The sequence below is a fragment of the Xiphophorus couchianus genome, chromosome 11, assembly GCF_001444195.1.
Source record: "Xiphophorus couchianus chromosome 11, X_couchianus-1.0, whole genome shotgun sequence".
Classification (NCBI taxonomy): Eukaryota; Metazoa; Chordata; class Actinopteri; order Cyprinodontiformes; family Poeciliidae; genus Xiphophorus; species Xiphophorus couchianus.
In genome coordinates this window covers 6248624-6275755 of record NC_040238.1, presented here as the reverse complement: position 1 = coordinate 6275755, position 27132 = coordinate 6248624, and the positions used below count along the sequence as shown (strand labels likewise).

General features: G+C 40.4%; 1 protein-coding gene across 5 annotated transcripts; it reads right to left on the bottom strand.

Moving 5' to 3' along the window:
• Positions 1-570: 570 nt before the first annotated feature.
• Positions 571-27132, bottom strand: zufsp (zinc finger containing ubiquitin peptidase 1). 5 transcript variants are annotated; one of them, XM_028031384.1, is made up of 12 exons: positions 26972-27132; positions 25310-25452; positions 24975-25075; positions 24802-24897; positions 23212-23322; positions 17670-17779; positions 10922-11090; positions 8826-9014; positions 7016-7181; positions 6285-6445; positions 877-1097; positions 571-715 (listed from the first exon to the last, which is right to left on the bottom strand). In XM_028031384.1, exons 2-12 carry the CDS (start codon positions 25441-25443, stop codon positions 668-670), a joined length of 1506 nt encoding a protein of 501 aa, XP_027887185.1. In that variant the 5' UTR covers positions 25444-25452; positions 26972-27132; the 3' UTR covers positions 571-667. The 5 variants fall into 5 exon arrangements, with proteins under 5 accessions (XP_027887185.1, XP_027887184.1, XP_027887182.1 ...); XM_028031383.1 differs by adding an exon at positions 25785-25862 and having other exon boundaries at positions 24975-25452; positions 26972-27119; XM_028031381.1 differs by having other exon boundaries at positions 24975-25452.

Here is a 27132-nt window from a genome sequence, read left to right as displayed (position 1 = left end):
AAGTGATGACTTGTTACAGCTTGAGACACGGTAGATACAGAAGTGTTAGCATCTTCTGTAATTTACTAGAAACACTTAAAGGGATCCCTGATTAGTTGTAACAGTAGATTTTATTTTTGAAATTTATTTTACATTTAAAAACAGTTTTTTTTTTAAAATTTCATCCAACAGTGACACAGTGTGGCATTATCTAAAATTACCAGTCTAACGTAATATGATAAACAATAACTCTGTTAAAGTTAGCCTTCCTGTGTTTACTCTGTACCTTCCAGTACAGAACAGAACCAACCAGGTCGTCAACCCAGCATGCATTGCACAGGTGAAAAAATGGTGACCTCTATGGGTGAAAATATAATGAAAAATATTACATTTTTGAAGTAATGATGAATCGTTACATATCACAAACAGCAATAGAAAAAGTGCAACATATTTAGGTCAACATTTTCAACTAATCTTGGATTCCTTTAAAATACATGCAAATAACCTGATTTTAAAAGGATTCAATATTTTGTATAGTTATGCACTCTTAAAAGATAACTACCATAGACTAAAAACAGGACATCATGAAAGTAAGACTGCAAAAAATCAAACTGTTTATTTAGAAAGTTTAAAATTGTATATACATTTTGTAGTATATCAATTATAGTATATAAAAAATCATTTGCATTCATGGAGTCCTTTCAGCAGATAATGTTCTGGAGTTGAAGATTCTTATCTGTGAAAACAAAGCAAGCAGAAAAGAAGGCTGATCATAGAGAACAAGTCCTTCTTACCAGGATCACTTCCTAAGTACTTTGAACTAAAATTGGTTCAAGTTTAGTTTCATGACTCAGATTCTGTCGACATGCTGTGCTTTGTGTTTGAAACACATCTCACCTGCTTCTCTTCAGGAGACAACACGCCTTGTACTGCTATAAGCTGGTACTGTTTGTGCTTTAGATTTCTGGGGAACTTCCTGACAAACTGAACAGCAGTCAGGCACGTCTCCCTGCTCAGCAGCTTCCTGGTGTCAGATGATGAAGAGCCAGGATCCAAAAGCAGGAGGCACAGGCTGCCATTCTTCCTCTGTTCCAAACCAACTACTGTTCGGCTGTGACCTAAAGGAGAGGACACAGGGATTAAAATGTGCCACATGCTGGTCTACTGTGATTTCTAAACTGCAATATGAACAGAGAGTATCCAGTATAGCACATATTCAAGAGACATGGACATCACATCATACAATATAGAATAGAATAGATAGAAGTACTTTATTCATCCCAGCAGGGAAATTACTTCGCAGTTACAGCATAGAGACAAGACAATAACTACCACTGAGTAGTAGTTGTAGATAAAATAAAAATAAAATATAAAATGCTATAAATTGTAAAAATATGAATGCTGTTAATATAAAAGCAACTTAAGAGCAGTCCTTGCAAAGATTTAAAAAAAAATGCAGATATGTATATGTAAATATATGTACAGCAAGTGTGCCACAGTGCAGTTGTGCAAAATTGGACTGATTAGTGCAGAACAATGATTTAGCTTTTATTGTACAGTGAGATGGCATGTGGCAGGAAGGATTTCCTGTATCTGTCCCTACAACAGCGGAGCTGGAGCAGTCTATGTGAGAAGGAGCTCCGCTGTCTGTCCACTATGTGGTGGAGAGGGTGCTGTTTATTGTCCATAATAGACAGAACCTTCTTCAGTGTCCTCCTCTCCACCACAGTTTCCAGGGACTCCAGCCTTAGTCCCAGTATTGGAAGCCATGAAAAAAAAACCTGAATGACCTCTGGGAACATTTGATGACTACATTGTACACACTGCATATAAGTTATAGTTTCTAGGGAGAATTAGACATGAAAATGATAATGCAACCTACTAAGCTATTTAGGTATATGCATGTGTCCTGGGTAATCTAGTATTAAGCAGAGGTGGGGACTCGAGTCACATGACTTGGACTCGAGTCAGACTCGAGTCGTTAAAATCACGACTTGAGACTTGACTTGAAAAAATGCTCAAAGACTCGGACTTGACTTTGACTTTCATGCCATTGACTTGGGACTTGACTCGACTTGAAGCTGTTTACTTGAAAAGACTTGATATTTTTTACTCAAAGTCTTAAAATTTAAAACACATTATTTATAAAGTGGCGTCATTAATTAATTTCACTCATTCCGTATCAATATGCGCAGACCGTCACTATGGTTTTCCTCTCTCCTTATGTATGTATGTGTACGTAGCTGCAGCACAACCAATCAAATTAACAGGATTTGGACGTTTAAAAAAACGCGGCAAAGCTACAGAGCTCAGGGAACGAAATACGAAATAACCGCTCGAATATGCTTCCGCGAGTAATTTCTTTTGACTACGTAGGTTATGAACTTTCGACTAAAAAACGAACTGCAACTTGTAAAACATGCAAGAAGAGAATATCGGATGGAAATGCCACGACGTCCAACTTTGTCCGGCATTTGAAGCTTCACAAAGATCGGTAGGTGGCGCTTTTCTTTTGCTGTAAGATAGTTGACTTTAGCTAACTTCGTGTTAGCATGTGTACTCCGGGTTAAATTGGTGATTGTTTACCATAAATCCGGTCCTTCAAATGCCTCCACAAATAATGTGCACCGTGTTAGCTCAGGAAGCCGGTGGATAGTGAGCGGGGCTCCGGAACAGAAAGCAGATTCTGGACCTGAACACAGGGAACAGAGTCTCTCTGTCCCATCATGATGATGAACCGGGTCTAGTATCATCTAAGGATGGTTGGTGTATTTGAAGACATCTACGTTGGGAAATTATATTGACAATATATTGTTTTGACAGGTCAGAGAAAAGAGGAAAAAACTGCTGTTATGGTTCTTTGTATTGTGCTGTGGAAATGTCAGCATTTTCGTCTTTTTTTATTGAATATCAAGTTTAACAGAACTGGGCAATAAAGTGGTCCAATTTAAAAATGTTTTTTATACTTTGTGTTCAGCTACACATGTTCTATCATTTGAGATAAATACATATTTTAAAACGAACAAATGGTCTATTATTTGAATTTTATGTATAATTGCAAATTATATAAAATAAAATAAAAACGACTCGAAATGACTTGAAATTAAAGGTTCCTGACTTGAGACTTGACTCGACTTTTGCCAGTCTTTACTTGAGACTTGACTCGGACTTGAGGACAAAGACTTGAGACTTACTTGAGACTTGCAACACAGTGACTTGGTCACACCTCTGGTATTAAGTCAAGTCTAGTTGCACATTCCAGCAACAAGGCAGTTCAAAGTGCTTTACATGATAAAAACACACCATTTACAAAAAAGACACATTACATTACAGTACCAGAATAAAGATAAGTAATGAAAAGTTGTAATACATACAAGAATTAAACTGTTTTCCATTTATTAGTCAAAGGTAACTGAACCAGTGGCACTTTGGCCTTGATCTAAAGGAACTCTGTGTTTCAGCTGTTTTGCAATTTTCTCGAAGTTTGTTCCAGATTAGAGGAGCTTAGAAGCTGAATATTGCTTCGCCATGTTTGGTTCTCAATCTGGGAATGAAGAGTAAACTAGAACCAGAAGGCCTTAGAGGACTGGAAGGTTGACACAAGAACAACAGGTCTGCTGGGCTGGTCAGTAATTTGCAAATTAAATATTTTAAAGTCTATTCTCTGAGCTCCAGGGAGCCAGTGTATTGACTTTAGAACTGGTGTAATGTGCTCCATCTTTCTGGTTTTAGTAGAACACGAACAGCAGCATTCTGGATGCAGCTGGAGGATTGACTTTTTGGGCAGACCTGAGAAGACACTGTTGCAGTAATCAATACATTTAAAGATAAACACATGGATGAGTTTCTCTAGATCTTGCTGAGACATAAGTCCTCTCATCCTGGGAATGTTCTTCAGTTGATAGAAGGCCGATTTTGTAACTGTCTTTAAGTGGTTCAGAAAGTTCAGGTCAGAGTCCATCACTACTCCCAGGTTCCAAGCCTGATCTCTGGTTTCTGGCTAATAACTGAAGCTGTGCATTGACTCTACATCGCCCCTCTTTAGGTACAAAGATATCCTCAGTTGTTTTTCTGTTCTGCTGGAGAACGTTATGGCACATCCTCACATGTATCTGTTCAGTGCTTGGATGAGTTCAAAGTCACCTGGTGACATTTGCCCCTTTTCCACCGGCTCGGCCCGGCTCTACTCAACTCGTTTTCAGAGCTTTTCCACCGTCTTTTTTTGTAGGCTGGCCCTGCTTTTCAGGTCCCTGCTTTGGTGGGTGACGCAAGCGTCGTTCTGTTCACTGATTGGCTGTCGGCGTCATCGGACGGCGCAGCAAAAAGAGAAGAAAAACAAAGGTGCAACGTTTCAAATTTGCTGCAACACGGAAGTGATGGAAGATACAAACAAGCGGTGAACTAAAAGATGCCGGTCTTGTGCGAAATCCTGTTCCCCTGTGAAAATCTATTCCCTCTGTGTCGGGAGCGCGCACTGCAGCCAGAGAGGCGGACCTGGCAGATCTGACCATTTTCACGGCGCTTCTGATCGATTTCTCGGTAAAACAACTCATATGATCATGTCAAGGTTGCAACATTCAGTTTAATCGGCAGCTGTTTAAAAAAGAAGCAAAAACAAAATTATAAAATAAATAAATAAATGAGGTCTTCTTAGGCTTTTTGTGTTATTATTCTAAACGCCAAGACAATCGGTCTTTTTCCAATTTTTGTCACTTAAGCCTGACAAATAAAAGTCAGTCACCAAACACAGGTTTCCTACACGTTGTGTGAATTTATAATTTTTCATTGCTGATATAAGAGGATGGAAACTGGCTGATAGCAGGGCACAAAGATTAAGACTTCCTGAATAGCTGTCCGAAATAACCTATTCTTTGTAGGGGGAACAGATTATTTCAGGCAGCTAAACTATATGGTTCCTCCCCCATAACTTTGGGAAATAAACGGTAACTGTTTCCAAATTCTCAAAAATTGTTATGTGTGATAGCATGCAGTATACTACAAATTTCCATCCATCCATCCATCTTCTTCCGCTTATCCGAGGTCGGGTCGCGGGGGTAGCAGCTTCAGAAGGGAGGCCCAGACTTCCCTCTCCCAGGGCCACTTCTTCTAGCTCTTCCGGGGGAATCCCAAGGCGTTCCCAGGCCAGCCGAGAGACATAGTCCCTCCAGCGTGTCCTGGGTCTTCCCCGGGGCCTCCTCCTGGTGGGACGTGCCCGGAACACCTCATCAGGGAGGCGTCCAGGAGGCATCCTGACCAGATGCCCAAGCCACCTCAACTGGCTCCTCTCGATGTGAAGGAGCAGCGGCTCTACTCGGAGTCCCTCCCGGATGACTGAGCTTCTCACCCTATCTCTAAGGGAGAGCCCAGCCACCCTACGGAGAAAACCCATTTCGGCCGCTTGTATCTGCGATCTCGTTCTTTCGGTCATGACCCAAAGCTCATGACCATAGATGAAGGTGGGAACATAGATCGACCGGTAAATCGAGAGCTTCGATTTCCTTAATCCAGTAATCTGTGATATTTTACATTAGAACGGGATTTACCAGAAAGTCTACACTCTCATCTTTTCAGGAAGTCTTCATCTTTGTGAAAAGGCCCTGAAGACCTCATTTATTTATTTATTTACACTCCCGACACAGAGGGAACAGATTTTCACAGAGGGAACAGAGTTTCACACAAGACCGGCTTTTCTTCAGCATATAGATATTAAATAAGGTGGTCCTTAAGGGGGTGCCTCAGGATTGAACCTTGAGGCACTCCACATGTGACTTCTGTCTTCTCTGATGTCAAGTTACCTTTTGACTCAAGGAAGTCCCCGTTCTTTAGGTCAAACTGGAACCAAGAGCGTGCTGAACTCCTCAAAATTATCGATTCTGCTCTCTGACAAAAACCACAGCAGCTGGAAGTGGAAGTTGTGTTCCTTCTAAACAAACACACCCACAAAATTATGATCCTTCAAACAATAGTTTTGCATGAAAAAAGAGACGAAAAGTTTGAAAAGGGATTTGTATCGAGGAGGGATGTGATTTTCATCACAAAACCACGACAATCAGAACCAATTATGGCACTTCAGCTTGATTATGCAGAGTCGCTAAGTAACCTCATATTATTTTAAAAGTTCATGTGAGGGTCCTCCATCTGGAAGGTTGAATTGTTTGAAAGCCATATTAGGCTATGATCTGCAGCAATCAGTATGAGGGTACAGAACAACGTGCTTGGATTCTGAGACAACCATCAGAAAAATGTTCATCTTAACAAGCTCAATCAGCTCATCAATCAGAAAGATACGTTCATGCATCGTGTACCTTGATGTTGTAGGTAAAGTGGGGGTAGGTGGGTCAGGATGAGTCGGGGGGACAGACTGCTGCTCTTACTGGACTGACAGAAGTACTGCTTGACCCAGTCAAACAAATGGGGATGGGTATTCTTGCTGCCAGTTGGCTGGTGGAAATCTATGATGCGAGCACTGCAGAAAAATCAGAGAATGTTACTAGACTTTTTTTTGTACTCTATAAGGTTACAGCTGGCAATCAAACACAAAGGACTTCATTTTCAGCTTTAAAAAATAATGACATCCATCCCATCCTCCCTCCATCATCTTCCATTTATTCAATGATGGAGGGACATTGACATTGACCAATGCCCTGAAGGGACATTTGTGTCATGGCAACATGAATGCAGCATGTCACCATGACAGCCCCACAATTCCAGTGCAACTAGCCCTAGTGCCTGGCTGCTGCGAAGCAGAGGACATAGGAACAGTAAGAAGATCCTTAATGTGCACATCCATCGCCCAGCAATATTTTCTATCTGGGGCCACAGACAATTAAAATATGCCTCATTGCTTTTCACACAGCTCAGTAAGCACAACCTACATTTTAAGCTTTGTATCAAACTAAATGCACTTTAACAAAATGTCAACTCTTTGAATCTGGAACACTGCAAAGGTGCATAAAAATCATTCTACAGCAATGTCACACCATGCAGCAAGAGATTACTTCAGAACAGTAGCAACAACACAGAGAAGCTTTCCCACCTGATTCCAAGTGAGGTGAGGAGGACGTATATCTCTGTGCCTCCAATCCAAGCCTGGGTTCTCTGCAGCCGCTTACTGAAGTGTGATGCTCCTTGGGGATCAAGCCCTTCCTTCCAGGCTTCTTCAATCATTCTCTGAACCCGAGGAATAGAAGGTATTGTCTTTTCTGATGGAGAAGGACAATGCAAGATGAACAAAACTGGAATCTATATCACTGCCAGTAAAAATAATATATTATATTTCATTAAGTTAACGTTAGGTTCCTTTGGCGTATAAAACAGCAGAAAGAGGCTTCCTGTTTTAACAGCTCTACCGTCTTGATAACAGTCAGGTCATAAGTCTCCCAACTGTACAAAACTGGGCATTAACAACAAATCCACATCTGTTTAAATGAGCAAGTATAAATATCTCATTCATTGTGAAGTAATGTTAGCAATTGGCATCAAGATATGCATGTAATTCTGACAAGCACTACAATATGTCAAGCAGGTGTTTTAAAATAGGACTTGTAAAAAAAAAAAGAAAAAAAAAGGTAATTTACATATACAGTTTTAAGGGTCAAGACTGGTTATCATCAAACTGATTTAATAGTTTCCAGGCTTTAAAACCCTGTAAACACCTGAGAACAACCACCACATGTCACATTAACCATATTGGTTGTACTTCCAAAAGGAAAGTATTTGTCTCTCTGCACACATTAAAAGCAGGACTTCATGTCTTTCTTCTCAAAACTTCTGCTCTCCTTAAAATATTCACTGTGTTTTCTCAAACCTTTCTCCTCGCGCTCAAAACCTTTCTATGTTCAGATCAAATCTCCACTTGCAAACCTCTCTGCTGACTTACGAATTATTTTGAATCCCCGTTTAGAGGCAAATGCTCAATACATGAGTCTTCAACAAGAGGACTGATTTCTTCTCTAAACACATCCTGTTCATATTTTTTTATTAGGAAAAAAGAGGCATTACAACAGGAATCCTTCCTACTTATGACACACAGGCCAGTTTCTCCATGACAGATCCAGATGAAGGAACTCAATTTCAAACAAAGTGTTGTGTGTACCGATGAAACTATGCATATAGTCCACCTGCTATGAGATTAGATTTTTTACATATATATATAAAATATATACAAACAAAGTGAAAACATAAATAAAATAAAAACTAGGAAAAATAAAGAGAAGAGAGGGAATAAAGGAGGGGGCTTTGGAGGACCCTCTCAATCCAGGAGCAGAGAGGGTCTTTTTAAAGATCAGGCTCTAAGTACAGAGTCAAAGTAGTCACAAAGTGGCTTAAGAACAAGATCAATGTTTTGGGGTGTCCATTGCAAAGGTGTGATCTCATCCTATAGAAGTTTATAGAGAAACTCTTTGACCTAGATTTTAGTTAGCAATTTCACAGTAAAGGGGCTAAATAAATAATTATACTTTTAGGATTTTTGTAATTCTCCCACTTAATAATTTTCCACTACATTGTGTTCATCTCTCACATTAAATTTCCCAGAAAATTATTGGATCTTCAGGTTGAAATTAGACAAAGTGTCAAAATTATAATTTTTGTCAGCTATTTTTGTGGCCTGCAATTGTCAGTTATCAGAAAGAACAGTGGGTTGTGAGAACGGGGGAAGACATGCAACAAAGGTCACCAAGGTCGTCAAGCCCACACTTGAACTTGCTACAGCCACATCAAGGATTAAGACCTCCTTTTCTATGGTTCATGCTTTACCCCTGTGCCACTGCTATTCCTCTAAAATTTGAGAGGCATGGATACTCCTGATCCTTTTAGAGACAGACATAAGGTAACTTGTTGTGCACCTTGTAGAACTGAAGAATATGCGTCTATTCTGTGCAGGGATGACAGGAGCATCTGGAAATTTCTGTATCCACAGCCCCAGCCTTTATCGCCTGCAGATGAGCTGTAGTGGTCAGTGTCAACAGCTAGCCACACATGAACACTGTCTCTGCATTCAGTTTGGTAATAATCTCTCAATGCCCTGATGACCCCTGGGAAAAAGTGATGAGAGGGTTAATGGTTCAGGTGTTGGGAACAACATAAAAGGCAACAGCAAACCTTAAAAAGCTACATACTGTAGTTATAAACAGCACCATTCATTCAGCACAATTAAGAAGCACTACTATTTTTATTTTTCCAACATTCAATACACTGTTCATACTTCCTTGCACCACAGTCTTTAATAGGTAAAAAACAAACATTTCATTATGTAAATCTGTTTCAGAGAATATTATTTGCACACATATTTAGTTTCTGGGTAACTAATAACACATATTGTTCTTTAAAAGTAAAAATTCAACACTATGATAGCAGTGCTATAATGAGGTACCCAACAACTTAGGATATGAATGAAAAAGAAGCTAGTTAGAAAACAGTTCCTAGCATACAGTATATAACATACGCTGCATAAACAACGCAGCATAAATATGGTTGAACATTACAAATAAATTCAATGTGGAGTATGTCCATAGTTGCTTTTAAGAATTGTCATGAGATGTGCATGATAATAGATTTAAAGAAGACACACAAGGTGTTCCATCAGGAGGCTGGACAAAAGGATCTCTATCAGTGAGGTAAGTTATTTTCAGCTGATTTTGTCCATCGTAACAAGAAAAACGTTTGGTTTGTTCATCTGTGCTGTGAGGACGTTTTGTCTGATGATGGAGCTGATTATCTACTTCTAACAGGGACATTTTGTGAACTTATTGATGTTGTCTTTCTGGGAAAAAAGTGATAGAGCTTGTTATTGTTCATATGATGTTTTTCTGAATTAATATAAAAAATATAAAACCTGCTGAAGAAAAACATTGAAGTAATGGAACTCCTGGATTGTCCATTGCAAAATACAAATATGCACTATGCTTCATTAGACAGAATGAGCAAACCATGAGGGCTGATTCCTTGGCAAAAAATTTTTTAGGTAAGGATACAAAAACCTTTTGGAAAGAGGTTAAAACTATCAATAACAGTAAATCCTCCCTCCCTTTCACTGTCGATGGTGTTTCTGGGGTGAACATGATTGTGAATTTTTGGCAACACCACTACAGCAAGTTATTCACCTGTGTACAGAGTGAACCCTTCCAGGTTGACAAGGTTACTAGTGTAGAAACTATCAAAACACACAAGGTCTATCAAGCAATTAAAGAACTGTCTGTAAATAAATCTATAGTTATGGATCTTATTTCAGCTGAACATCTCAAATTTGCCAGTCCAAGGGTCGTCCCTCTTCTTGCCTTGTGTTTCACTGGTTTTATTATGCATGGTTTTATTCCTGAAACCTTGATGAATGTTCTTCTACTTCCTGTGATTAAAAACAAAGCTGGTAAAATTGGCAGCTCTGATAACTATAGACCTATAGCCCTAGCTAGTATACTGTCTAAAGTCTTTGAACTAATTCTTTTGCCAAAATTTGCAAAGATAGTTATGTCCAAAAACAATCAATTTGGGTTCAAGTCCAAACATGGCACTGATATGTGTATATATGGCCTAATATATGTGTATATATGAATAATAACAAAAATTCTACGGTTTTTCAGTGTTTTTTAGATGCTGCACAGTGGTGCAGTTGGTAGAGTTGTTGTTCTTTCTGCACAGAGTTTGAATGTTCTCCCTGTGCATGGTGAGTTCTCTCCGGGTTCTCCGACTTCCTCCCACAGTCCAAAAACATGACTGTCAGGTTAATTGGTCTCTCTAAATTCTCCCTAGGTGTGAGTGTGTGTGTGTGCATGGTTGTTTGTCCTGTCTGTCTCTGTGTTGTCCTGCGACAGACTGGCGACTTGTCCAGGTGACCTTGCCTCTCGCCCGGAAAGTTAGCTGGAGAGGCAGCAGCATCTCCTGACCCCTCTAAGAGACAAGGGTGTACAGAAAATGGATGGATGGACGTCTAAAAGAAACATACCCTGGGTTCTGCTTGAGCCATCATCGACCCCTGAGGCCAGAGACTCCATCATATCAGCTTTCTTCAGATAAAAATCGACTGGCGCCAGATGGCCGCTGGCCACAGCTCTCTCCATGCTCCTCTCCATCTGGCGGCGGTAACCTCCTCTGCCATCCAAACCAAACTGCCTCTGAACATCAAGAAAATGGTGCTTAAAATCAGAAACATTAATCTTTTAAAGTTCTTCTTTGCTACGTTAGATATTTTAAACTAATAAAAAAAATTAATTAACATCCCAAATAGCAAGTGAATTCAATGAATTATGGTAAAAAAAGGTTGAATTCATGGTTAAAGTCGACGACTGACGGTGGGATCAACCATCAAACGATCATCCAATTCTAGCCAATTAACTAATGTAGGAAAGATGTCATAGAATCAATGTTTTATGGGCAATTTCTAATGATTGAAATGACAACAACTGGTCAATGTTGAATCTAGGTATTCTGTTTGTCAGACCAATCCCCTCCCATCTTCCTCTTGGAGCTCCGGGTGGGAGATTTTTATTAAAACGTGGGGTTTATCACATTTTAAACCACACAGCCCCTTTTGCTGCTGGATTGTCTGCAACCTGATTCTGAATTGAATTCTATTCTGAGAACTTTTTGCAGAATGTTTGGTGATCTTACTTTGATCTTAACTGTGTTTATTGAAAAATAACTGCATTGTTTTGTGCCTATGCTGCAGCTTCATAGGTAAATGTGATTATATGTCGACTAACATTAAGTTAAATATTCATGAATATTCCTTGGCATGTCCTTATTAATGTAACTGAGTGTATAAATGGACCGTACAGTTTGTGTGTATGTTCTCAGACCTATAACCAGTACACTATTTAATAGTTCAATGTGTTTCAAATGTTTATCATCTTTCTAACCGGCGCCTTCCTCACTCTTATTTTTGTGTTTTTCAGCTGCTGCTCAGCAGTTTGACCCAACGCAGACTGACAAAGACTGCAGCAAAACTGTAAAGAAGTGGCTTTGTTATGTACCAGAGTGGGAGGAAGGCATCAAGGAACCAAAGTGGCACCAACCAGAGTCAAACTTGGGTTACCCCAACACATACTGTTTGTCTGGTTCATACAGTACAAGGTTTATCCTCATGGACGCTGTTCTTCCTGTTGTTCTGACAGTTACAAAGGAGTCAAATATGTTTACAGATCTACGCCTCTTTTCTTAAATAATATGGAATATTAATGCCATATTACATTAACATGTCATTTTTAAGTTTGCGTACACACATTTTTGGAAATAAGGTAATGTAAGATAACTTTGAACATCATGATACCCATCATCTGCCAACAAAATTGTGTGTTTAACACCAGTGAAGAAACTTTTAATGGTATGTTATGATGTAGACCCATCAGACCAAAAAATATACGTGAATCAATATACAACCAACACAGATGTAGATTATGGTTGAATCAATATTGATATAGTGTCAGTTATGGTTGAAACCTTAATGTTGATTCTACATGCAAGTCACCGACCACTTTCAATATGGTTTCAATGTCAGGCTACATGGATTCAATATTTCTACATAACCATATTTCAACATTAATTCACTCACAGTTTGCTGTCTGGGAAAGCATTAGGTAGTGGATGTTCACATGAAACCTGCGTGACATCAGGTAGAACACTTAAAAATGATAACGACTGAATGCCTGTTATAGCTTTAGACATACATTTGGCTAAAGCTAAAACATCCATCCATCTTCTTCCACTTATCCGGGGTCGGGTCGCGGGGGTAGCAGCTTCAGAAGGGAGGCCCAGACTTCCCTCTCCCAGGGCCACTTGTTCCAGCTCTTCCGGGGAATCCCGAGGTATTCCCAGGCCAGCCGAGAGACATAGTCCCTCCAGCGTTTCCTGGGTCTTCCCCGGGGCCTCCTCCTGGTGGGACATCTGAGGAGGCCCACACAATGAGGTGCCCAGAACACCTCACCAGGGAGGCGTCCAGGAGGCATCCTGACCAGATGCCTGAGCCACCTCAACTGGCTCCTCTTGATGTGAAGGAGCAGCAGCTCTACTCTGAGTCCCTCCCGGATGACTGAGCTTCTCACCTATCTCTAAGGGAGAGCCCAGCCACCCTACGGAGAAAACCCATTTTGGTCGCTTGTATCTGCGATCTCGTTCTTTCGGTCATGAACCAAAGCTCATGACCATAGATGAGATTGGGAACGTAGATCGACCGGTAAATCGAGAGCTTCGCTTTTTGGCTCAGCTCTCTCTTCACCACGACGGACCGGTACAGCGCCGCTTCACTGCAGACGCTGCGCCAATCCACCTGTCGATCTCCCGCTCCCTTCTTCCCTCATTCTAGAACAAGATCCCGAGATACTGGAACTCCTTCACTTGTGACAGGACACTCCCCACCCCAACAGGGGAAAGCCACCCTACCCTACCTCGGTGACCTTGTCCCTAGAGATTGGAGAGCCCAACCCAGAGTCCCCACGCTCAGACCATGGCCTCAAATTTGGAGGCACTGATTCTCATCCCGGCCGCTTCACATTCGGCTGCGAACCGGTCCAGTGAAAGCTGCAGATCACAACCTGATGAAGCCTCAAATTTGGAGGTAAATTTGAGGCTTCTTCTCCAAGTCCACAAAACACATGTAGACTGGTTGGGCGAACTCCCATGCACCCTCCAGGACTCTGCTGAGGGTGTAGAGCTGGTCCAGAGTTCCACGACCAGGACAAAAACCACACTGCTCTTCCTGAATCCGAGGTTCAACTATCCAATGGACCCTCTTCTCCAGGACCCCTGAATAGACCTTGCCAGGGAGGCTTAAGAGTGTGACCCCCCTGTAATTGGAGCACACCCTCCGGTCCCCCTTTTTGAACAGGCGAATCACCACCCCAGTCTGCCAATCCAGGGGAACTGCCCCCGATGTCCAAACAATATTGCAGAGTCGCGTCAGCCAACACAACCCTGCAACATCCAGAGCTTTAAGAAACTCCGGGCGAATCCCATCCACCCCCGGGGCCCTGCCACTGAGGAATTTTTTTTTTTTTTTTTTTTTTTTTTTACCCCTCCAGGGGGTCTTTTGTGGGCTCTAGTGTCCCTTATACGACAGTAGGCTGACAGGAAACGGGGAAGGAGAGGGGGGAAGACATGCGGCAAATGTCGTCGGGTCTGGGAGTTGAACCCGCGACGGCCGCGTCGAGGACTCAAGGCCTCCAAATACGGGTCGCGCTAACCGCTACGCCACCACGGCATGCCCCACTGAGGAATTTTTAACCACCTCGGTGACCTTGTCCCTAGAGATTGGAGAGCCCAACCCAGAGTCCCCACGCTCAGCTTCCTCAATGGAAGGCAAGTTGGTGGGATTGAGGAGGTCTTCGAAGTATTCTGCCCACCGGCCCACAACGTCCCGAGTTGAGGTCAGCAGCACACCATCCCCACTATGAACAGTGTTAGTGCTGCACTGCTTCCCCCTCCTGAGACGCTGGATGGTGGACCAGAATCGCCTTGAAGTCGTATCGAAGTCTTTCTCCATGGCCTCTACAAACTCCTCCCATGCCCGAGTTTTTGCCTCAGCAACCACCCAAGCCACATGCTGCTTCGTCCGCTGGTACCCATCAGCTGCTTCTTACATTTGTCTAAAGCTAAAACAATTAATATAATTTATACATGTTGTAATTTAGAAAACATCAACGTCAGTCTAACTACAGAATATTACCTTCTATTAGATAGAATAGAAACAGTCTTTATTGTGCTACAAAGAAATTCAGGTGCAACAGCAGCAACACATTTAAAGGTTCACAAAAAAATTTTAGAGTTAAAAAATATATACACAAAAAAGATGAACAATAATAGCAATAATTAAAGCTGCGAGCAGCCTCGTGCAGCCCTCACAGCCAAGCGCCGCTCCGGCCTATTGGCCACCGCGGGGGTTCCAGCCACTGCAGAAGCTCTGGCGCAGTTTCCAGCACCACCGCCCGCCAGCCACCGCAGAAGCTGTCACACATTTTTCCCGCCCGTCCACGAGGCGATACACATGAATGCGTTCGGCAGCGCTCACTGACGACTGTCAGAAAATCTGGTGCAGATCGTTCGATGCATCGAGGAGATACAGCCGATGTATTAACTTAGGGGGCGCAGTAGAGTCAAATTACATTTCAAAGCCGTTGGACTCTTTAGAGGTGAACAAAGGTCATACATATCCAGTTTGATGCCAATCGGATGATCTATGATTTAGAGCCAAACGTATGAATATGGCGAGGGACTGATATTCGCCATTTGGCCACGCCCACACGGTTCAGCCAGCAGCAAGCATTGACGGAGCTCATCATCAGAATCATCTTGATTAGGTCAAGAGAGCCATAGATGGAACTTTGGATAAATGTGTTGATGTGCCAAAACTTTCTCCAGCTGAACAGAAACAAAACTGAAGTTATTATTTTTGGACCTAAAGAGGAACGATCTAGAGTCAATGCACAGCTTCAGTTATTACAACTGAAAACCAGCGATCAGGCCCGAAACCTGGGAGTAGTGATGGACTCTGACCTGAACCTCCAGAGCCACATAAAGACAGTTACAAAGTTGGCCTTCTATCAACTGAAGAACATTTCCAGGATTAAAGGACTAATGTCTCAGCCAGATCTAGAGAAACTCATCCATGCGTTCATCTTCAGTCGTATTGATTATTGCAACAGCGTCTTCACAGGTCTGTCCAACAAATCAATCAAACAGCTGCAGCTGATCCAGAATGCTGCTGCTGGCGTTCTCACTAAAACCAGGAAGATAGAGCACATAACACCAGTTTTAAAGTCCCTCCACTGGCTCCCTGTAGCTCAAAGAATAGACTTTAAAATACTGTTGTTAGTTTATAAATCACTGAACGGCTTAGCACCACAATACATTAAAGATCTGCTTTTATTGTATCAACCTTCCAGACCTCTCAGGTCTTCCGGTTCTGGTCTGCTTTGCATCCCCAGAACCAGAACCAAACGAGGAGAAGCAGCTTTCAGCATCTATGCACCACAAATTTGGAACAAACTTCCAGAAAACTGTAAAACAGCTGAAACACTGACTTCCTTTAAATCTCAACTGAAAACCCACCTGTTTAGAATTGTATTTGAAATGTAATCAATTACAAATTTATTGATGTAACTTGACTTAATGATTGATTCTATATTGCATTGTGATTCTGTGTTTGTAATGATGTAAAGCACTTTGAAATGTCTTGCTGCTGAAATGTTCTATACAAATAAAATTTGATTGATTGATTGATTTATTTCCAAAGAAAAAGACAGCACTTCCTGTTCTGAGGGGGCGGGGCTTATATGATGTCATAATATGACAATATAGGATTGTCAGGCATCCCACCAGTATCAGTCATGCAAAGTTTGGTGCAGCTTGGTCAAAACATGTGGAATCTAAAAGCAAACGTATGGCAACGGCGTTACATTTCACTTCGCCACACCGCCATTGAAAAGTCTTGGCACTTTAAAGCAAATGAGACCAACTTCCTATCTGTCATCCAACACAGAATTACCTTGAGTAGGTCAAGAGAGCCATAGATGAAACTTTCCAAGGAAAAAAACAGCACTTCCTGTTCTGGGGGGGCGGGGCTTAGATCATGTCATAATATGACAATATAGGATTGTCAGGCATCACACCAGGATCAGTCATGCCAAGTTTGGTGCAGCTTGGTCAAAATATGTGGAATCTAGAGGCAAACGTATACCAACGGCGTTACAGGTCACTTCGCCACGCCAAAGTGACCTGTAACGCCACCTGCTTCATCGCAGCTGGTCAGGGCTGGAATCCACAACACACCAACATGTCTTCTGTGTCCGGACACAGTTTCATGTTGATTAGGTCAAAGGGGTAAGATAGCGACCGTTCACAGTAAAACATGACACTTCCTGTTCTCAGGGGTCATGGCCTAAGTGCTGTCATCATTTGACCATTGGGTATTGTAGGACACCCGATGATGATCAATAACTGAAAGATTAGTGGGTCTGTGTGTTTCTGTGTAGGATATATAACAGTTTCGTGTTTCATGGCGAGTAGGTGAACTTTGACCCCTGGCAACCCCCCTTCAGCATGCTCAAACACACACCGTTTTGATAACTTTGAATCGGACATGCCTTATGATCAGACTGACCGAGTTTGAAGCCGATCAATCGAAATCCCTAGGAGGAGTTCGATCAAATACGAAGGCTGTAAACGTCAAAATCTGGGACAAAATCGGACCTTCAATCCAAAATGGCCGACTTCCTGTGATAGTTGCCTTATAACATTAAATGTAAGACCATTGGGTAGAATGGTGTTTTGGGGAGCTCTACAAGTGTTCCAAATTTCACGTCTCTACGATGAAGTACGTTCATACCATTGTGTCTTCTGAAAATTGCTAGGTGGCGCCGTTGAGCCATTTTTTTTGCAATTTTTGCGACGACCTTAAAATACGAAATTTTTAAACCGCCTATATGCTTCCGCCAAGTTTGGTGAGTTTTTGAATATGATAAAGCCCCCAAAAAGGCGCCCAAAGAGGGGGGCAGATACAATAGGCCTTCGCAGCGCTTTGCTGCTCGGGCCTAATAATATAGTGTACAAGAATATAACAGAAAACACTGTGCAGTTTTTAGAAATAGGCATAGGACTCATAATCCAAAGGGTGTGTAACTGAGTTGGATCATGTTTTTAATATATTAGTTTGACATATTCAGACCTATCAGTCAAGATAGAACATACATGGGGAATCCAACCTGCAGCTTCTTGAACTCCTGTCTCTCCAGCTGGGCCTCCTCCTGCTTTCTCTTTAGCTCCTCTTTGTGTTGAAGCACTTTTGCCAGCATTAGGTCGGAGTGAGGACTTCCTGCAGCAACACATTTAACTTTTGTTTTTACACATACATCTTAAAAATATGCTGGATTGCTAATACAGTAAATCCAGATAGTTATTACTGTCATTTTAGCAGCCTTACAATGCCAGTGTCCTTTCAGGATGTTTCCTGTGTCCCTCTCATATAAAGAAATCCTTCCTTTTCTAAATTTTCTCAGTGAAGTACCTGGTACCAAGACACCAGTATGAATTGGACCTAAATAAATCATGTGCTGCATAATCTCAGAGACTGTGTTGCTAATTAGACAGCACAGTCACCCGTCAGCTGAGTGAGGAGTAAATCTATGTGAGCACATTCTTGAGAGGCCTCTGTGCTGAAACGTGCTAACCCACAATGTTCTGCACATCCAAAGGTGTAGTCCAGCACTGACAGCAGAACTGAATCCCTTCAGTCATCATTTGTTATTGATGACTAAAGCCACGAAGGACAGAATTACAAACAGAGAACAAAGAAACTGCTTTAAAAACTGAATCCCAGAATGTACAGCACTAACTCACTTTCAGTTTCTAGAAAGGCGTGTTGGTGTGGTTTATGTTTTAAAAGGTGGATCATAGTGCCATTTTATAGAGCAAGCAAGTAACTATGTTACCTTCAGTTGTTATAAAAATGCTGTATATGGTATATCTGTATATGGTATATAAAACATAACTTAAAAGAAATATGACTTTACACAGCTCCTGCTCTTTCCGACATTCCACCTTCAGCATGTCATCACCACAATATGGGTTGCTGGGAGTTCTCAGTTGGTAAAGCTGGTAAAGCACCATGTGCAGAGGCTGTAGTTCTTGACATGGTTGTCCAGGGTTTTGTATTTTGTCTTATGTTTAATAGTTGACTGTATTGGTCCCCAATTGTGTTGATGAAGTGAATATGACAACTAATTTTGGTTTTGTTACTTGGAATTAGGCCTGTAGCGATAAACGATAAATCAATTAATCGCACGATAAATTAAAACTATCGACGTCATTTTAATTATCGGCATTATCGTCTCTTCCGGCCCTTTTCTCTTTCTGTTAATGACAATGAATGAAAAAAGGCTCAACTCCGGTGCTCTCCACTGACCCTCCCTTCCTCATTTCCTTAGTGTAAAGCCCAGCGCACATGACACGATCTTAAAGCTGTCGGCCCATTTTTAAAACCTGACAGACCACACATTAGCCGACAGAAATCCTTGGTATAACGGTTCGATCGGGTTCGTTCCTGCCGCGTGGTGTCCAACAATGAGCACAAAATAATGGCTACAAGTCCAGTTAACTAATTTTAAAACCAGGCATTAATCAATGCTTTACTACAATCTACCTGCAATGCATGTGGCTAGTGTCAGCGTAAAGTCCTGACTGAATGAAAATCATTAGAACCTATTTACGTCACGTTAACGAAGAACAGCTGAAAAGTTACCGGGTTTATCAACTGCGGTAGCAATTTCACTCCAACTCCTCCGCTTGTCATTTCTATATTCTTTGCATGTTGAATAAACATTAATGTTGTTTTCACATATTATCTCCGAAGTCCGTGTCAGCTGTTTGGGATTCCCCTCTGTAATTTCCCCTCAGAAAACACTAGGAGAATCCTCGCTTTCTGATTGGCTACCTGTCACATTCAACAGGCTGCGTTGAAGCGCCCAGTGGGGAAAACCCCTAATTTGGATCGGAGCGGCAACGAAGATCTACCGTAACACAGCACACAATCTTAGAAAGACCAACGATCTAAGATTGTTGTAAGAGGAAAAATAGGAGCAAAAAACCTTGTAGTGTGAACTATTGCATCAGGTAGTCGATGTGCCCATTTTCTCTATTTAAATCTAATTATTACTGAAGGGCAACATAATATACAGACTTCATAATCTGCACTCTTTTGGCTGAATGCAGTATTTATTTCCACTTTGGCTTTATGTTGTTTTTTCTTTTTCAAGTGAGTTTTTTGTTAATGGAGACTGAGAATCCATTTTATTTTTGTTTTTGGTTGTTTTGTTTATTTTATTTATCAGCTGCAGTGTTAAATATTCTTTTGAAAATAAAGTGTATCTATCTTTGGCAGGAAATCGCATACATTATTACATCATTTCCATTAAATCAGTGTAAAAAAGTCTTCAGACAATATTATCGTTTATCGCAATAATTTTTGAGACAATTAATCGTTGAGCAAAATTTGCTATCGTGACAGGCCTACTTGGAATGTTAAAAATCTGAACCATCCTGTAAAAAGGAGGAAAGCTCTCACATCTTAAAAGTTTGGAAACTCATCTTAAAAACCCAGAATATCTGCGCTTCAAATGTGGGTGGGTGAGGCAGCTTTTCCACTCGGCCTTTCAGGGCAAAAATTGACCCTTTACACCATCTTCTTCAGTATTAGATTCCAATGGGTGTTTTTTTATTTATAGTAAAAGGTAAACTATATAACAACAATGTCAAATTAGCTAATGTAAATGCTCTAAATTTTGACAACCCCAATTCTTCTCAATTCTTTTTTTGACGACCCCCAATTCCTTGTTTAAACTCGCATCAGCTCATTATGGGTGGGGATTCCAATCTGACCTTGGACTGGTTCGATTGTCAGTGAGACTAGGTTATACCACTTCTAAATCAGCGTCCTATTTACAGTCTTTTCTTGCAGAATATGGTATTCAGGTATTTGGCTGATTTACACCCAAACTATAGACAATATTCCTTTTTTTCTTATGCTCACCAAAGTAACAGTAGAATTGATTATTTTTTTAATAGACAATAAAGTTATTGCAGATGCCCAATCATGTGAATATCGTACCATAGTAATATCTGACTGGTGCTTAAACCTCACATACCTGAAGCGATGGCTCCCAGGAGGCACTGGAGGTTTAATTCTTGTACTGATGAAAACTTAATAAAATTTTTGTCATACCAAATCTACCTGTTCCTGGATGTCAGTGTGGCCTCTGAAGTTTCTATTTCAACTGTATGGGAGGTGCTTGAGGCATACCTACAGGTCCAGGGAATATCTTTTGTTGCCAAAAAGAAAAAGAACAGTGTGGCCAAACAACTGGACTTAGAAATGGGATTTTTCTATACAGAAAAATCTGTATGTCTATAAATCATTTTGGAGTATTGAAAAGAAGTGCTGAGGTATTCCAGATTTCAATGAAATAACGCCTTTGCCACTTTGGCACAAGTACGTTCAGAGGATAATAGACTCCGAACAAAAATCAGATGACCCAGCTTTCCACCAGCATTCAAACACACCACTTATGCACGAATATGAGGCTCTCTAGAAGCATAAAATTAGTCTCAAAAATCCACAGTTTTCTCTGTGTGTATCAGGTGACTTGTGCATACTTATTTAATATTTGTAGGCGTAGGAGGTTTGAATTTGTAATTATCATATTTAGTTTAAAAAAATCCAAATCTGTGTGTGTAGAAATTTTATGTTTGTAGAAATTGTAATTGTGTCCGTGTACTTTTATTTTGTGTTTGGAATTTCTTAATATTTGCGTAGGAATTTGACCACACATTTACAAGTAACCTGAGTTACACACTTTTTTTTATTTTTATTTTTTTCTGTTTACCACTCATGTTTCACACATGCAGTGCTCCAAAGTTTCACACTTGTTCCATTTCCTCCCCGTGTTTCTTTCAAATGCCTATTTTAAAAAACTTGATTCTATTATATTAACACGTTTGGAATGGAAAGAAGCCACGCTTGTGAAAAGACCATCTTCAGAAATCAAAACAAGATGGTGGAGTGGCCCTTTCAAATTATAGGCACTATCATCGGGCAACTAATTTGTGATGTCTGTCATTCTGGACTGTTTGGTAAATTGTATATTATTATCAAATATTTGTTGGTTCATGCGCCTTTATAATGTTCTTGTCTTAAATGCTTTTATTTGTTTCATCTTAGCATAAAGAATGTTTCTGTGTTGTAGAATTACTTTGATTCCTTTCTCAGAAGGCCTCTCTGTGGAAGAGCAGAGAAACTGTTTTCAATATGGTTATCGCTCAGCAGAAACCTCTGCATCCTTGACCTGTTAGATGGCTATAAAACCATCGCTGTGAAGACGTACAACTTGCTCTGTGTTATCCTGTGTCTGGAACAGAATGATCTAGTGCAGTGGTTCTCAAACTTTTTTCAGTGATGTACCCCCTTAAAAATATATTTTTAGTCAAGTACCCCCTGACACGGGCAAAACATTTTTGGAATTAAAAAGAGGTACAGTGCTGTAAAATCACTGTCTGATTTATTAAAGCCAAACAACTTATATCAGTGAACCTGACAAATACATCCATATTGCAAACATTGCATGGTTAAACAAAAAAGAAAAACAGAAGACGGTGACCACCAGAAAGGTATAAAACCAGTCAAACCGTTTTATTTTAAAGGATATTGAAACTAAATACTGAATATAAAATTCAGTGCATGAACACACATTTATATTTTATCGAACTTTTTACAAAATAATTTTTCCCAAGACTTATTATGAGGAGCCTACTGATTTTTTAAAGATATTTTGAAAAGCTTCACGTACCCCCTGCAGTACCTCCACGTACCCCCATTTGAGAACCACTGATATAGTGTGTAGATACCATGTGTTTTGTTAGTGACTAGCATTTGCATTGCAATCAAGTGACTGAAGTGTTTCCTGACCCCTTTGAGATGCTCTCTGTAACAGGGATCCTAACAGCAATAAAAAGGGAGAACGGACACATATGTTTTCAGAACGGAAGAGATGTGTGACTGAAAACATATCTCTGGCTGTTCTCCTCGCGAGTACAAAAGAATCTAACTCTCTTGTCTTTCTTGTGTTTGTTAAATCTGTCTCAATAGGTGTTTGAACCTGACAGGACATATTATTACTTTGATAAAAGAGGCCCTATTTGGGTTGAAATGGAGAAACAGGTTTGTGACTCATTTTCTATCTTCAGTAGTCAGAGCATCTGTACCTTTTTCCATGAACTGGACAATCACTATTCCAGTTCAGAATTTACTCACAATTTAGGAAATACTTTTTTCTTTGAAATATGAGCCTTTCCAATGCAATACCATCCAATGTTTTTTTTCCCTCCTTGACGGTAGATGCCACTTTTAATATTTGGTTCAAAAAGGGCAAAAATGTGTCTGTTTTGCACAGCTGTCTTCCAAATTCAATCTCCCCACATCTCATTTTTTTAGATACCTCCAAGCCAGGCATTATGTTTCAGGCTCTTATTGTTCCCAGATAAACCAACTAACAGTATAACTGACAAATTGATATCATTTAATTCAACTAAGAAAGGACCGATTTCTGCCATTTAGAGACTCATCTCACATTTCCTGTCATCACAATCTTCAATAACTCTGTGAAGAATCTGAATTCATCTGAGTTACATTTAACTTCCTTTTGGGATCAATTAAATATTTTTGAATTGAACTCAATGAGTATACACACTCCTCACCTGATTGGTCCCTGGACAGTTCATGGTCAAAGTGTAGTTCTACATGTTCCTGCAGACAGAAGCTGTTGCTGTAGACAGCTGAGCACATTGGGCACTGGAATGACCTCTCTCCTAAAAAAACAGGCAGAAATAAAACAAATCAAACATGTCCCAGTTAATACAATAGTTTTATAGTTTTAGCTCAACTGATGAGAAAAGAGAGGAAAAATAAAAACCATCATCATACAGTAAATTTTCTACCTCTGTACATGGTTGACTGGGTTAAGTATTATCTTCAATAGTTTAAATGGAAGAAATTATCCATCCACTGTCCAGTCTGAGTCACGTTGACAAAAACTAATTGATGATCTATGGACCAAAACCTAAACGTACGGCTGTAGTGTTTTCTCAAAGGCTGGTTTCAGAAGAGCACCGATGAGATAAATACATTTGAAAATATGATTTAATTCAATTATGTAGGATTAGCAGAGGAATTCACCTCCTAAGTAACTTGTGTAATAAAATATCCCATTCAATAGAGCTGTGTTTGTTTGTGTTGGGTTATAACTGTATATGCTGATGCATGTACTGCAAAAAATATGCTAACCAGAGGTGGGTAACTAAATGCATTTACTTTATTGTCGTTGCACAAAGAAACGACAGTGAATTTTGCAACAAAATCTAATTGCTTAGCTTCCAGAGTATACAGAAAAAAATACTGAAAAACTGCGACTATAAACACTTTTACGTCTATAAAGATGAAGGGCTATGAGTTTTTCCACTCAGCCTGGCCTCCAGAATTCCCTGGCCTCCTTGTTTCTATTAACGTTGTTAACGTTTACAACTCCGGCGCTTCTTTCAGCGTCCGACCATAGTCCATGCAGATCCCAGTGGTCCTAACAAATCTGGTGGAAGTCACTCACCTATCAACACGACATCAATAATTGTGGAGTGGTTTTGCACCTCCAGCAAAACCACTTGTCCGTTTGTTAAGAGAGGTGAGAGCCGTTGCATCAGTGTGCACCGCCATGGAAAACCAACAAGTGAGTAGTTAAATAAATAAAGAAAATGATTGAATTAATTAATTAAGTATCTAAATTAAGTTGTCAAATTTTCAGCAAATTTATAGCAAATCAGCCCATCAACATGGGCAACATTTCCGGTTGCCAAGAGAGCTGAAAGCTGCTGCATCCGTCCAAGCCGCCATGGTAACCCTTCGGTCTGAACTGAAGTAGCAAACATTTCAATAAGTGTGGAAAGTCACTTCATCAAGCAAATGATTGATGAAGCAACACATCATCAATCTAATCAAGCTAAAACCTGATATTTATTTATTTACTTATTTATTCTTAACATCCCAGTTTGTTCTGTGTTTGCTGCTATTTTTTTAATTTGACATTATTAGAGTCAGCAATTCTGATTCTATTAAGGTTGGCTGGGAAAAAGGGAAAGTGTGTGTTTGTAAAAAAAAAAAAATATAGACTGTTTTTGGGACATTGAGAGAGACAGCTGGTTGATGCCGATGCCACAGAGAGAACTTCTCAGATGCAAAGCTGAATATTATATCAATACATGGCAGCAACAGGGAAATCTGAGATGTAGAACAATTACCTGAGTGCTGTCCCAAAAGATGCAGCTCAACATGTTCCTGCAGGAGGAAGTCGCAACTGAAGACCAGTGGACACATGGGACAGGAGAATAGCTTCTCTATAATACAAATAAAGCAACTATTCAATTTTATACAAAAGTGGAATTTAAAAAATAATCATAAAAATTATAGTTACCTGCTGATAAAGGCTGGGCTTGGTGAAGTTCATCTTTCAGGACATTCACATTATTTTGGTCTGAGATTTCAGCAAACTGTGTTTTTGAGGCTGCAGTGGAGTTTGCATAGTCTCCAGGTGATGAATACTTATGCTCTGTGTTAACAGCAGAGGCAAAGTTAGATGTAAGCCGTCCTGCTTGATCAACAGCTCTTAGGGATTGACAGGTTTGGGACTCCTTGGCTTCACTTCTACTTGCTTTTGTCCTGTCAGATAAAGCTGAACCACATGGGTGGCGAGTTGGGTCTTGGATTATTTGCTGCTCTCCAGAATGTGCAGATTTAATGTGGAAATAGAGCCCAGCATTATCAACTCCTGACAGAGTACGGAGGGGACAGTGCAGATCATTTTCTAGGTGGCAAAGAAAGAGATGTGTCTTCATGTCTTCCTCCAACAATATCTCCTCACCACAGATTTCACAAGTCAGCATAGCTAGAGTCTGCAAACACAGAAGCAGAATATCTAGTCCAAACCTTTGGAAAGGTGAACCAATTAGTGTGTTTAGATTTACTGCCACATCATGATAAAATGTAGTCAACAACAAAGCTCATTCTAAAATATGTCACAAAGTTAATCAGTAAGATGATTAACTACTACAAGAAAGTAGAAAATAAATAGAATTTGCAGTAATGCTGCAAAATATATTGATTTTCAGTCCCCATAGCAATAGCAATGTCTGTGATACTGCAATTGCCAAACACTGCCTGGATATCATACACTGGGTGCAGGGTAGATTCACTGAATAAATCTCCATGGTGATTTATATGTTACCTCTTTTGTGAAACTGAGTCGAGGCTCAGATATCCAGAAGATCCCAGCTTAACCATTATCCTGGTTTTGTGAAACAGCCTTCTGAGGAAACTCATCGTCAAAACAGTCTTCTCCATAAAACGTTTGCCTCAAGTCAAACTTTGGTCAATAAGTAACAGTAAAATGCTTCATGGAAAAATTCAAGCCGTTTTGCATAGAATAGCCAACTATGTACAAGTCATTGATCATGTCTAGATTGAGAAAGAAACTGTCTTCTATTAACACAATGCCATGCAGTTTGTATTCGTCCACCTCATCTTGCCAGTTTTTCCTGATATGATGTTAACAGACGTTTCTTTCCCACCTTAATAAAAACTTCAAATGAATGATAAAATGTGTTTATCAGAATGTACAACACCAACAATACTGACTGGAATACTGTGCATTCTAATAATTTCTGTAAAATAGGAATAAAACCATACCACAGAGTAATAAACTTACATGAATCCCAAAAAAACTAGGGATAACTGGGAACAATTTTTATTCAATATAAAATCTGTCGTCCATCCATCCATTTTCTTAGTACATCGCAGGGCAACACAGAAACAGACAGGACAAACAACCATTCACACACACTCTCACACCTAAGGAGAATTTGGAAAAAACAATCAACCTAACAGTCATGTTTTTGGACTGTGGAGGGACGCCGGAGAACATGCAAACTCCATGCAACTCCCCGGGCCGGGAATCGAACCCAGGACCTTCTTGGTGAAACATTGCTACGAACACCACTGTACATCCCTTGAAATCTGTCGTGTTATTCCTATTTTAAGATACATATGCCTGACGCTCACCCCATGTATTAGGAAGCAAGGTCACCAGCCCGTTACAAGATGGCAGCTATATTGACGTATCAATTAAAAACGCGGCAGCAGTCAAGGCGAAGTTTACGTGCACAAACATGCAGTGGAGCGCTCTCTAATGTTTTCACTAAACAGTGAAAACGCACCAGACACGTGATCGTGGGTAGAAAAATTTGGGAAGGCCTTTTTGAATTTAAGGTGAAGAGTTTAAATCTACGGTAGCCGTGACGGTAACTGCCAGTAGCCGACGCTATCGGATGTCAAAACCTGTTAATCGGTAACAATGTGAAACTTTTCCCGCTGCTTTTCTTAGTACAGTGCTGAATCCACCTGAAGCAGACTCACGTGTGCACTGATCCAGGCGAGGTTCCTGATCTACAGATGTTTTAAGATGAATCTGACGATACAATATTATCCATCAGAATTGCTACTTTTGCTTTTTCTTCTTGTTCTTCTTCTTCTTCTATTCTTAAGTCGGTTGGCAAACAACTTCAGGTGCTGTACCG